This window comes from Alligator sinensis, unplaced genomic scaffold, assembly GCF_000455745.1.
Source record: "Alligator sinensis unplaced genomic scaffold, ASM45574v1 scaffold330_1, whole genome shotgun sequence".
NCBI lineage: Eukaryota > Metazoa > Chordata > Crocodylia > Alligatoridae > Alligator > Alligator sinensis.
Window position 1 is genome coordinate 1,771,089 of NW_005842178.1, and position 11,125 is coordinate 1,782,213.

At 45.5% G+C, this 11,125-nt stretch overlaps 1 protein-coding gene across 2 annotated transcripts in view; it reads left to right on the forward strand.

The window, feature by feature from the left end:
• POLR3E (RNA polymerase III subunit E) overlaps positions 1-11,125 on the forward strand; it is a 36,848-nt gene that overhangs the window by 23,394 nt on the left and 2,329 nt on the right. Inside the window, exons 15-20 of one of the 2 annotated variants that reach the window (XM_006026117.3) lie at positions 645-704; positions 1,644-1,801; positions 2,103-2,167; positions 5,806-6,299; positions 9,258-9,335; positions 10,269-10,382. In XM_006026117.3, the coding sequence (XP_006026179.1) occupies positions 645-704; positions 1,644-1,801; positions 2,103-2,167; positions 5,806-6,299; positions 9,258-9,335; positions 10,269-10,382 (969 nt within the window). The remainder of the gene's footprint in view (positions 1-644; positions 705-1,643; positions 1,802-2,102; positions 2,168-5,805; positions 6,300-9,257; positions 9,336-10,268; positions 10,383-11,125) is intronic. The other variant, XM_025207015.1, reaches the window with a different exon arrangement.

An 11,125-nucleotide genomic window follows, 5' to 3' on the forward strand; every position in this document is an offset into this window, starting at 1 on the left:
AGAGCCAAGAGGCTTTCAGTTCCCTCTCAGCCCTTCACAACATAGTGAAAATTAAAGGACCTTTGCCTGTGAAAGCTGAGGTGGGAGACAGTGGCCCTAAAAGTGGATTTTAAGCAGTTGTGGTGTCATGTACTGGTGGAGGGTATATGTTACCCACTGTTGTCTACAGTGTGTAGATGCTACTATACTAGGTGTTGCAGAGAGTCCTGTGGGAGAAGGTGGGAGTCCTACAGTAGCAGAGGGTGTAAATGTAACTAGTAGTGATGGCTGATGGAGACTTCCTTAAGAGGAAGCCAGGGTTTGGAGCAGAATGCCTTGAGTTCTAAGCCAGTTGATGCCTAAAAGTCATAGCTGTTTTTCCAGACCCTCTCTCTCTCTTTCCTTTTTGTTAACCAGGCTATAAGTACAGCTCTGGCCATGGCTTAACCAAGGCAAATCTTGGATCCCCCAGAATAGCTGCTTTTTGTTCAACATTGTCGACAAGAATAGAGTAGGCTAGGGTCGGGTCTACCTTACCTCAGTTAACCATGGGCCCTACTGAGAATTGCAGCCTCTGCTTCCATCCTCGTGGTCACCAACAACATGAACTCATTCTTCAGTAATGCAGCTTACTAAAATGTCTCTTCCCCTTTGCTTGCCTCCAGATGTGGAAGTTTACACAGGATCGCTGGGTTGTGCGAAAGGAAGTAGCTACAGTTACCAAAGTGAGTGACAATTTTTTCTAACCTGGAGGTTTGTGATAAACGGATGGGGTGTTGTCAACAGCCCCCTTCACGGCCAACTGACCTAGATGCAAGCCATTTGTTGAACGATTCTCACAGTGGCAGGGAGCTGTATTACTGCTGACTGCGGACATTACCTCACACATCTCATTACTAACTTAGTGCTAACCTAGGGCATTTCTGCTTGGGGTTGGATGTGAGTTGCTGGATTAACCAGAGCAAATGGAAGGCAGAATCAAAACTGTGAGTGTCCTAAAGGGAGGATGGTGGTTAATTACTTAGGAGTGACTCGGGTACCTGACTCCTGAATCATCTGCTCAGGCATTTAAACATCAGGCAAGTAAGTGGGAAGAGGGGAGTGGGAAAAGAACTGCAAATGTTTTAAAAAGAAATAATATGGCAGAGTAAAATTCAGTTGAATAATCTTTCAACATGTAAGATCATGTTATGCTTTGCAAGCTGTGGTGATTGGTGTGTTATACCCAGCCTCATGACCCATGGCTGACACAAGCCACCTCTGGGCTTTTAACAGCACCTAACAACTTCAAGCTTAGGGAGTCTCCACATCCAAGGAGGCTTAGGGAGGTAGCATGGAATTAACCTAAGTGGAATTAGCTTTTGCAAAAAGCTCTGTGAGATATTTAACTGTTGCAGATGGCAAACCACCACTTGACTTTAAGTCTCCATTGAAATATGGTTCTTTTGCCATCCTGCCAGGAGGTGTTGGTTTGGTACTGTCACCAAGGGAAGATTATTTCTTACTGAATTGCCAACATGTTTTTTGGAAGTCTCCCAGCTAAACCTTAGTCCAGTCCAGCCCTGCTCTGCCTAGCTTGTGAAACTGCAGCCCAGTGGTCTGTAACTGCAAACATGTTGTTCATGTGACTTCTGTGATCAGTTATACTTTTTTCTTTCTTTCAGCTTTGCCCAGAAGACGTGAAAGACTTTTTGGAGCACATGTCAGTTGCAAGAATAAACAAAGGCTGGGAATTCTTGCTTCCTTATGACGAAGACTTTGTTAAAAAACACCCAGATGTCGTTCAGAGGCAGTACATGCTGTGGACGGGCATTCAGGCCAAGTAAATTACTTGCTTTCTTTTGGGGAATAAACTAAAAATATACAATGAAGAAACTATCCCTTGGCCATGTAGATGCTTGCAGATGGTTTGATTTGGTTTTCCTCTTAAAGAAGCCAACTGTGGTATGATTTATAGTTTTGTGGTTCCCAGCTTCACTAAGCCTCTGAAGTCCTCTAAATTCTTTGGCTTCTGATAATCAGCTTTTTAGGAACGGAGTGTCTTTGAAAGACAGAAGCCTCGAAATGCGTGCAGGTATAATAATGACTAAGAATCTTTTTTTTCTCTTTCCTGCCCACTCCAGGTTGGAAAAGGTCTATAATCTTCTAAAAGAACATATGGCACCAAAGAAACATGAGGCACAATCAGGTAAATGAACAGCTGCTCAGATCCTTATAAAACATAGTCTCGCATGTGTGTGTCCAGTGCAGTACATCTGTGAATTGTTCTCGGCTGTTGAGGAGGTCGGGGGAGGTCTGCAGGCGTCTGCCATTTTCCTTTGCATTGTTTGGGGCAGATCCTGTGCTATATTAAAGTCATGGTAAAACCGCAAGGGCAGTGCTAAGTGACCATAGTACTGAGAATTTCCCAGTATAGAGGAATCCTTGGTTACTGTACAGTTTCCATAGCTGACTGCAAACACGTTCTTCATTCAAGGCAGCACTGACTTTGAGTAAGGAGCGTTTTGTGAACAGGCACCAGAGCCAGCACATAGTGGTAAGAGTCACTGGGGAATACTGTGTAGCATCCCTTCAGTTTACAAGCTGATGTGCTGGAAGCCAATTCATTCCCTGGACAGCCACAACTCAAACAGAAGCATATGTGTCTGTAGCCCTTCCTCCCCCCAATTCTTTTGCACTGAATTCTGCCTTGGCAGAGCTGATAATCCAGTTGCTGGCAAATAACTTGTTTAACAGGTGCTCAAAGGAGCTGGAGGCCTTCTTTTTTCAGCATGACTGTGCTCCATGGCTGCCAGTGAGAATTTAAAGTAGCTGTTCTGTAATCCTAAATTATTAAGAAAAGTTGAGATTCTAGGGAGGTTCACCTCAGTATCTGGCTGGCTGCCAGACTTAGGCACCATAGAGTTTGTACGCAGAACTGACAGGCGAAAGTACAAATCCATTCAGTAGCTGGTGTTTGATCTCCTTGGAAGGATTATGGTTGGTGTATCTGGAGGGGATTAGCAGGTCTAACAGCAGAGAGGATCACAGTGTGAGCTGGGGTGGCACATGCAGATTACCATGGAACATGGTACTCCCTTAGTGCCAATACCTGCGACTCCTCTGTGGCATCCCCACATGCTGAGAAGTGAGGTGATGCTGGTGCCAGGTGGCAGGATTAGTGAGGGAGGGGACTTTCTCTCTCTACAAGCAGTAATTACTGGAGGGAGGGTTTCTCAGCCTCTTTCATACAATGACTTGAGTGCTAATTGGTGATGTCTTGTAGACTTGCCTGACCCTTGATTAGCAGTCACTCAAATCACATCCCCCTCCATCCTCCTCTTGATAACCATACATCTCCACAGGGAACTGTAGCTATTCTGTGGCTGGCTTTTTCTCTTTACAGCAGATTCTACAGGTGTCATGCATCAGTGTTGCTTTCAAAGGGAAGCTCAGCCTTGGGACTCCCCAAAAAAGAAACCTTGTTTGGTCTTCCTCTTTTGTAGGGCCCCTTGAAGCCAGCTCTGGTGTGGCTTTGGGGCAAGCCTCTGACTTTGAAATCTGGCTCTTCTCTCTGTCCCTGGCTTCCATGGCAATCTGTAACACCCTTGGCTCAGAGAGCACCTTCTCTTTTGGTCAGCACCTGGGAAGGGGGGTCTTTTCTTCAAGGGAGGGGATGAGAGGAGCCAGAGCGCCAACATCCCAAGCAGCATAGCAGATAGCTCTGCTTCAAACAAACAGTCCTTATTATGCTGCTGAAGTTCCCTCCTGCCTTCCTTAGACTCCACTCTGACTTCCCTGGACTACTTTCATTCTCTCTCCTGCTCTCTGAGCTTCACTTCTCAGGCAGAGCCAGCTATACCGGCCACAACATTTTTACAAAATTATAGTAGTAGACACAGGGACTAACAGTCATCAAATAAAATTAAACATAATGTCATAGGGAACCAGTTAGGGAGCAGTTTCTGCAGCTTGCTGCCAGGCCAACACTCCCCTCTTCCCCAGGGATGAAAAGGGCATCACTTGAAACTACTTACAGCAATGCATGCTCACACTGAGCACCCCCGCAAGTGCTCCCCACCAGAACTGGAAGCTAGAGCTCAGCCAACTTGGCCTCTTTGATTACAACAGGGCTCCAGGGTTTATTTAAAAAAAAAAATCATCTTACAAGGAACTGAGTAGCTTTGGGATCCCAGGAAAAAACATGCAATTTGGGTAGATGTACACACAATTCCCGATTTACGCTAAACACTTGAGAACTTGGGTACACCTGTTTTCTTGGAGCTCTTGACTTCAGACTTAGATCCAGCTTCACGCATCTTGCTACCAGTTAAGGACCTCATGAGGTCATGTAGTTCAACTCCCTGCTCAAGGCATGGTCATCCCTGTCTAAACCATTCTAGCCAAGTGTTTTCCTAGTGTGTTGTTCAATTTCCAATGATGGAGGTCCACCACCCCCTTAGCTTGATTCAGTGCTTGACCACCCTCAGAGTTAGAAAGTTCTTCCTAAATTTCTCGCGTTATAGTTTAAGACCATTACTACTTGTTCTGCTGCCTGTGGACGTGGAACAGATGATCACCATTCTCTTCATAACAGCCTTTTTGCATTTGAAGACTTATCAAATCCCCTGTCCAGTCTTATCTTCTGCAAACTAAATAGCCCAGTTCTTGTAATCTTTCCTTGCAAGTTAGGATTTCTAGGCCTCTAGTAATTTTTGTTGCTGTCCTGAACTCTTTACAGATTGTCCATGTCTGTCTTGAAGTGCAGTGCCCAAAACTAGACACAATACACCAGGGCTGACTGGAATGGAAGAACCACTTCCCATGACTTGTTTAAGTCCTGTTATCCACCCTGGTGTGCTATTAGCTCCCCCGCTCAATAAAAGAGCACTGTTACCCTGTTCAGCCTGCAGGCCACAGTAACTCTAGGTCCTTTTCTACAGTACTGCTGTTTAGCCAGTCATGCCTCAATTTGTATATGTGCATTTGATTTTTTTCTAAGTGCAGTGTTTTATATTCATCTTGTTGAGTGTCATCCAATTTATATTTTGGATATTTGTTTTTAATTACCACTTAGTCCTATCCTCTAAAGCATCTCCTGTTCTACTCAGATGATGTCAGTTGTAGATTTACTAAATGTACACTCAGTTATGTACTCCAAGTCATTAATGGAGATATTGAACAATACCAGACCCTCAGAACCCTATGAGAATGTCATGGGTAACAATGTTGAATGTCTTGTTAAAGCTGAAGTATATCACATCCACTGCTTTCTTTCCTTTCTCCACAGCCCCCCTATTTAAGCATAATTTGCTCTTGACAAGTCCATGTTGGCTCCTCCTTATCACCTTGTTATCCTCCAGATGCTTAAAATAGATTCCTTCATGATATGCTCTAGAATCTTTCCTGATGTTAATATTGATTTGGTTTGTAATTCTCTGGGTTCTTGTTGCCCCCCTTGATTTGCCAGTTTCCAGTTATCCAAAACCTCATCTGACCTCCATGAGTTCCCAAAGATAATAGCCAGTGGCTCTAATTATCTCAGCCAATTCCTTGAGTACTCTGCAATGAATCTCATTGGACCTTGTTGATTTGAACATCCAGCTTGTCAGGATAGCCTGCTCTTGTGCCCTTGAATATTGTCTCTGAAAACTCCTATTCAGATGATCCCCTGTTTGCTGTCTTCTGGTGTTGCTCACTCTTCATTCTATTTTGGCCTTGCCTCTATTGCATAGACCATGGTCCCTGGCCTGAGTCTACCAAAGTCTGCTAAATGTTCTACAGAATTAACGTGCAGGTGATGCCAAGACTTTCTAACATACAGCGGGGTCTCTTGTTTCTGCACAGCTCACCCATTGGTGGTTTCCGGGGAACAGCGGGTCAACATGGCTAAAGCGAAAGTCAAACAGAACTATGGGCAGCTGGAGAAAGATCTGCAGAAGCAAAAGGCAGAGAGCAAGCCAAATGATGCTTCGCCCAAAATGGATATTTCCAACATCCGCATTAAAGAGGAGCCTGTGAGCGATGAGGAGCCCATGGACACCTCTGCCTATGAGAGCATGAACAATGGAGTAGTCAATGGCATCCACTCTGAGGCGAGCTCCACGGACTCCTTAAATGGCCACTTGCCTGGAGGGTGCATGGATGGAGTCGCACAAGAACTGAAAGCATTTGTGTTGACAACTTTTAAGAAACAGTTTGTCCTCACTCTGAGTGAGCTGAAACGGTTATTTTATCTGCACTTGGCCAGTCTGCCCCCGGGACACATGTTTAGTGGCATTTCAGACAAAATGTTACAAGACATGGTATTGGACACTGGCTGCAAGCAGATTTTGGTGCCTGTGAGTATCCTGTTTACACTGTACACTTTGGGGAAGACCCCAGTGCTAATTAGCTGGGGTTTGGAGCTGGCCTGAAGTCCTGTTGAGTAGACTCAAGAGCTGCCCAAGCCCTTTATAGTGAAGCAGGGGGTTGTCCTGCCTTCTGACGGCACCAGTCTTCCCCCTGCAGTGTCTTTCTCAGAGCCACAGCTTCCAGTGTGCTGAACTGAACCATGGTGGTTCCTGCTTGCCATTGCCCTAAAACAGTCTAAGGCAATTCAAATCCTTGAGTGTCCTGGGTGCCTCGGATGGGATTCTCCAGGCTTTCAGGGAGGAACAATGGCATCCGTTCTCTTGGTGGGTTGCAGGACACATCTGGTGCTCGGGAAGTACATCACTGGAGTCCCACACTGTTTCTGTGTCGTATTTCTCTGGTTGTTGGCTAGTAAATTTCCTTTCCTTGCAGGCAGTTTGTGTCCTGCTTCCTGTTTTTACAGCTACTATAAAGACAAGGAAATGTGCTTCTGTGTTTCAGAACCAGGGCTGTAGGGAGACAACTCGGTATAGGGAAGAGAGTTTGCCATTGTGCTGGTTACAGAGAGAGCCTAAGGGGAAAACCAGCCTACAGGAGAGCTAGCAGCACTTCTCAGTTCACAGCTAGAGAGAGAACTTGGAGTCAGCTGCCAGTGGGGAGAGAGTCAAAGGGGAAGAGTGAGCTGCTTGGAGAAGCAGGCAGGGCAGAAAATGCAAGAGAAGACAGAGCAAGAAGGTGATCAGGAAACAGAGCAGAGCATACAAGTAAGGCCCATACATGGGCTAAGGACTGGTGGGGGAGGCAGATGCACAGCTTGAGGATTGAATAACAGTGCTCTCTCCTGTACCACTGACTTCTGAATCCTGGTTGCAGCCCTGCCTGCTCTTCTACCTGGAGCCGCCTTCTGAAGCTATTCCATTATTCAGTCTGCAACAGGGTGTGATAATGAGCTGAGGCCACTGCTACTGGGGAACTCGAGGTTGGGTTTGTGGGTGGCGTTTGTTTTTTGGTGGGTTTTATTTTTTTTTTTTTAGAATTTCATAAATCAGTTTTGATTTTTATTTAAATAATGTAAATGTTAATGAGGTGACAGGCTCCGCTGTTGCTGAGGAACGCTGAGCGGACAGTGCAGCTAGAAGGGCCCCTAGGGAGGAAAGCTGTCCCGTGCGTACCTGCTTTTCTTGTTTACATGCACGGCCTGACCCCCTGAAAGTGGTTGTTTTTAGGTTATTGTAGCGTGTGCTGAGAACCTGTGATGCTGGTGGGATCAGTGCTGGGAGGAAGGATTTGCAAGCAGCAGATCAGGGTGCCGGGAACTGACAGTAGGGCAGGGTGAGAACACTACAGAGGTATGGAGGGGGAAGGCCTCACAAGATGATTTCAGCTGCAGTGTCTTGAGCAGAGGGACTGGGGGAAAATCATTTTGTTTATTCTCAAACAAGTGCCTCGTTGGGAGCAGGCTGGCTGCTAAAATTCAGTAAAACGACATGTATGTAGAACAAGTTTCCTTCCATCATGGCCAGATAAATGCAGGTTTGTTAATACTGTTTGGTTACGGAAAATTCATCGCATCTCCCAGTGTTTCTGAGTGGGGAACCATGTAACACGGTGCTTGCAGAAATGCTCGTTGCTCTGTGTTCTGCCTGGTCCAGATCTTCACTGCAGTTCACCTTTCCTGACATATCTTTGGAATAAGCAGAGCAGAAAATCCAGCCTTTATCAGCTACTGTTCCCTGCAAGAGACAGTGCAGAAAGTGTCAGGCATTCTTCGAGTTGCACTGTAAAACAGCCCAAGTCCTGGATCTTAGCAGATGCAAAACCTTGTTCAAATTACGTGATAGATCAGCATTTGGGCTATTATGGACTATTGAATAGCTAATCTCACCAGACAGCTCCTACCAAAAAAACCTCTGCCTTTTCTACAGCAAGATCCTGACTAAGTGGGGAAAATCAAGACCAGGGTCTCTCACAAAGCAGTACGTAGCCCTTTCAGTCAAGTCAGGGGAGGAAGAGGAGAGGAAAGGTGTGTTTTGTACTAGACATCCGCAGCTCCATGTGTTACATTCTGGAGTGGAACAAGTGACTCCCTCCCCCAGCCGTACGAACAGAGATCTGAACTGACCCATTCGTTCCCGATGACTGATTTGAAAAACTGTGCTGTTTGGGCAGTTAGTAAGGAACAAATTGTGACCAACATGCAGGAGGAGGCCTGTCAGGAGCCAGGGAATATTCCAGCTGCTTGTTAACATTTTCCTTTAGAGCAAAGGCTGAGGTAAACAGGGTTTTTCTTCTGTGCAGTGTTTGTATCAAGGATGAGCAGTGAGATGGAGGCTGCTACGTCCTTTGGGATATGTAAGGGCACCAAGATACCACAGTTCAGAAGAAACAAGCTCTGTTTCCTTACCGAGGTGCTTGGATTGAAAAGTACCTTGTTTTCCAGGTCTGAAATGAGGGTCCAGGAGGGACATTGGAATAAAACCTGCCAGGGGGAATCCATCAACCTCGAGAAAGACAGGGAAGTCTGCTTGGAGCCATTGTAGGGAATAGCTCTGAGCAGCTTTTCACCTGGAAATAAAACACTTCTGCCAGGTGCCGCTCCTGAAAGCACTGCGCATCTTGTCAGGAGCTGCTCTAAAGGTCTTGCTCTGGGATTGCACCTTTGCAGATGCACACCAAGGGTGATTCACCCCTCATCCCATGCACGTAGCCTGCACAAGATCTGTGTGCCCTAAATTCCCACTTGAACAATGCAACAGGCTGTGAGTGCCTGTGTGTGTGGGCCATGGGATAAAATGCACTCCTGTGCCAGAGTAAGGCCAGATATGGCTCAGCAGGCCTATATAAGGTTGTTGAAGGGCTCCTCCAGCCCCGAGTGCTGATTTATTTTAATGGCCTGTTTTAACAACTGTTCAAGCAACAGCTCTGACGGTGCCTCCTGTTCTCAGTTTCCCCCACAGACTGCTGCTTCGCCAGATGAGCTAAAGGTTTATGCACTTTGGGAAGCCGGGGACGTTTATGATCAGGTAAAAGCAAACGTGGTCATGCATCTAGCAAGGCAGATTGCTAGTGGCTGGAAGGTTGGTGTTACTGCTGCCTCTTCCCTGCTTTTGGCCCCCAGCCCCTCTTTGGAGTCTGCAGTTTCCAATACAAAGGCTTCTGCCAGCTGCAAGGAAGTGCTTGAGCTGCAGTAGTGGTAATAGCTCTGCAGGGCCATGATGGAGTGGGCAGAAGCAGGAACATACGTTGTTTGCTAATTTGATGGGAGTGCAGATAGCTTTGAATGCTGAGTAGTACAGATTCTAAATCTTTTTTTTTTTAACCTGACCTTAGAACCTATTGAATGACATCCCATGCTGTTACCAGGTCAGCACTGACGGTGTTTATTCCTCAATGGTACCTGAAAGATCAGATTTTCCTTCTAATCAGAATAGGAAATAGCTGATACCTGTTGGCACCTACTGACTTGATAATTGTTACCACAGTGAGTGGAGTGTAATGTAACTTCTACAGTGTTTGATAGAGGGCAGTTTTTGGTAGAAAACAGTTTTCACAGGGAAGGGCCAGAGCATCACGCCTAGAGGGATATTAAAGAAGGCTTGCTCAGGGAAGTAGTAGAGGGTAAGCAGCCAGACTGTTGTTCTGAGCTGATCTGACCCTAGGATGCAACTCTTCCTGCCTCAGTGCATTGTACAGCTACAGAAAATTAGTGAATGTTTGTCCAGGGGACTATGCAGGATTCATGCTAGGTAACTTTAAACTAACTGTAGCTCTACCACCTGATGGGATTACTAGAAGATGGCTTTGCTAAGGAGGATTCCTTTACCACAGTTCAATGGCAGTGGTTGCAAGCTAACATCACCTAAAGGCTTGCTTTGTGCTGATAGTGGCTTTCTTGTTTCAGGCGTAGGAATGTAGAACATGACTATTTTTTCTCATTACTACATTTTCTTTCTAAGCATCGGCAGGTGCTGCTTGAAATTTTTTCCAAAAATTACCGAGTGCGCAGGAACGTCATCCAGAATCAGCTGAGTCAAAATCTAAACAAGCAGGAGGTGGATAGAGTGTTAAAGGTAACTGTCATGCTTAACACCAAGTACAAAGCTCCTATTTTATTATATGATTTCTATGATTGCTTGTAATGCCTGGACTTGGGCTGAAGGGCTGTTACAAGCAGCAGTGGTGTTGCTAGAATGGAGAGAGCTTTATGGTCTCCACTTTCCCCAAAAGCCACTGACTTTTTTTTTTTTTTTTTTTTTTTTTTTTGTCCAACTTCTTTATGTGCTTACAGCAAGAAGTCACTCTTGTTCCTAGCTTGGGCTGACAGCACAAACTGGAGTAAATAGGACTTCAACATTGTTATTAAGCAGCTGTAGGCTAAACTACACAAGCATTGCAAAAGACATTTTCAGCTCAATGTTTGGCAAGTTTAACCAATGATTCCCATTTTACAAGCGCTTGGAAAGCGCAAGCTGAAAACACTTGCCTTCATCCTGTACTAGAGTTGACAAGGTGCAGAGGCAGCAATAATCTTAGCAGGAAGCCAGTCTTATGAGATGTATCTTACACAAGAATGTCTATCAGTTTAACCCTCTTTCTGTTCCTTGCCTCTTGAACTACGTACCTCTTATTTTTTTTAAGGTGCTACATGACCCAGGGAATGCCCCAAGGGCTATCCAGCCTGTGATTAACATACCTTAGCATGTTGTCTGGTGTTGCTCGACAGAAATGTACCATAACGCTTGAATAGTTACAGCTGAAATTTGGCTCCCTGTGGCCACTGTTCAGCAAAATGTGTGTTTTAAGTGTCCTGCTG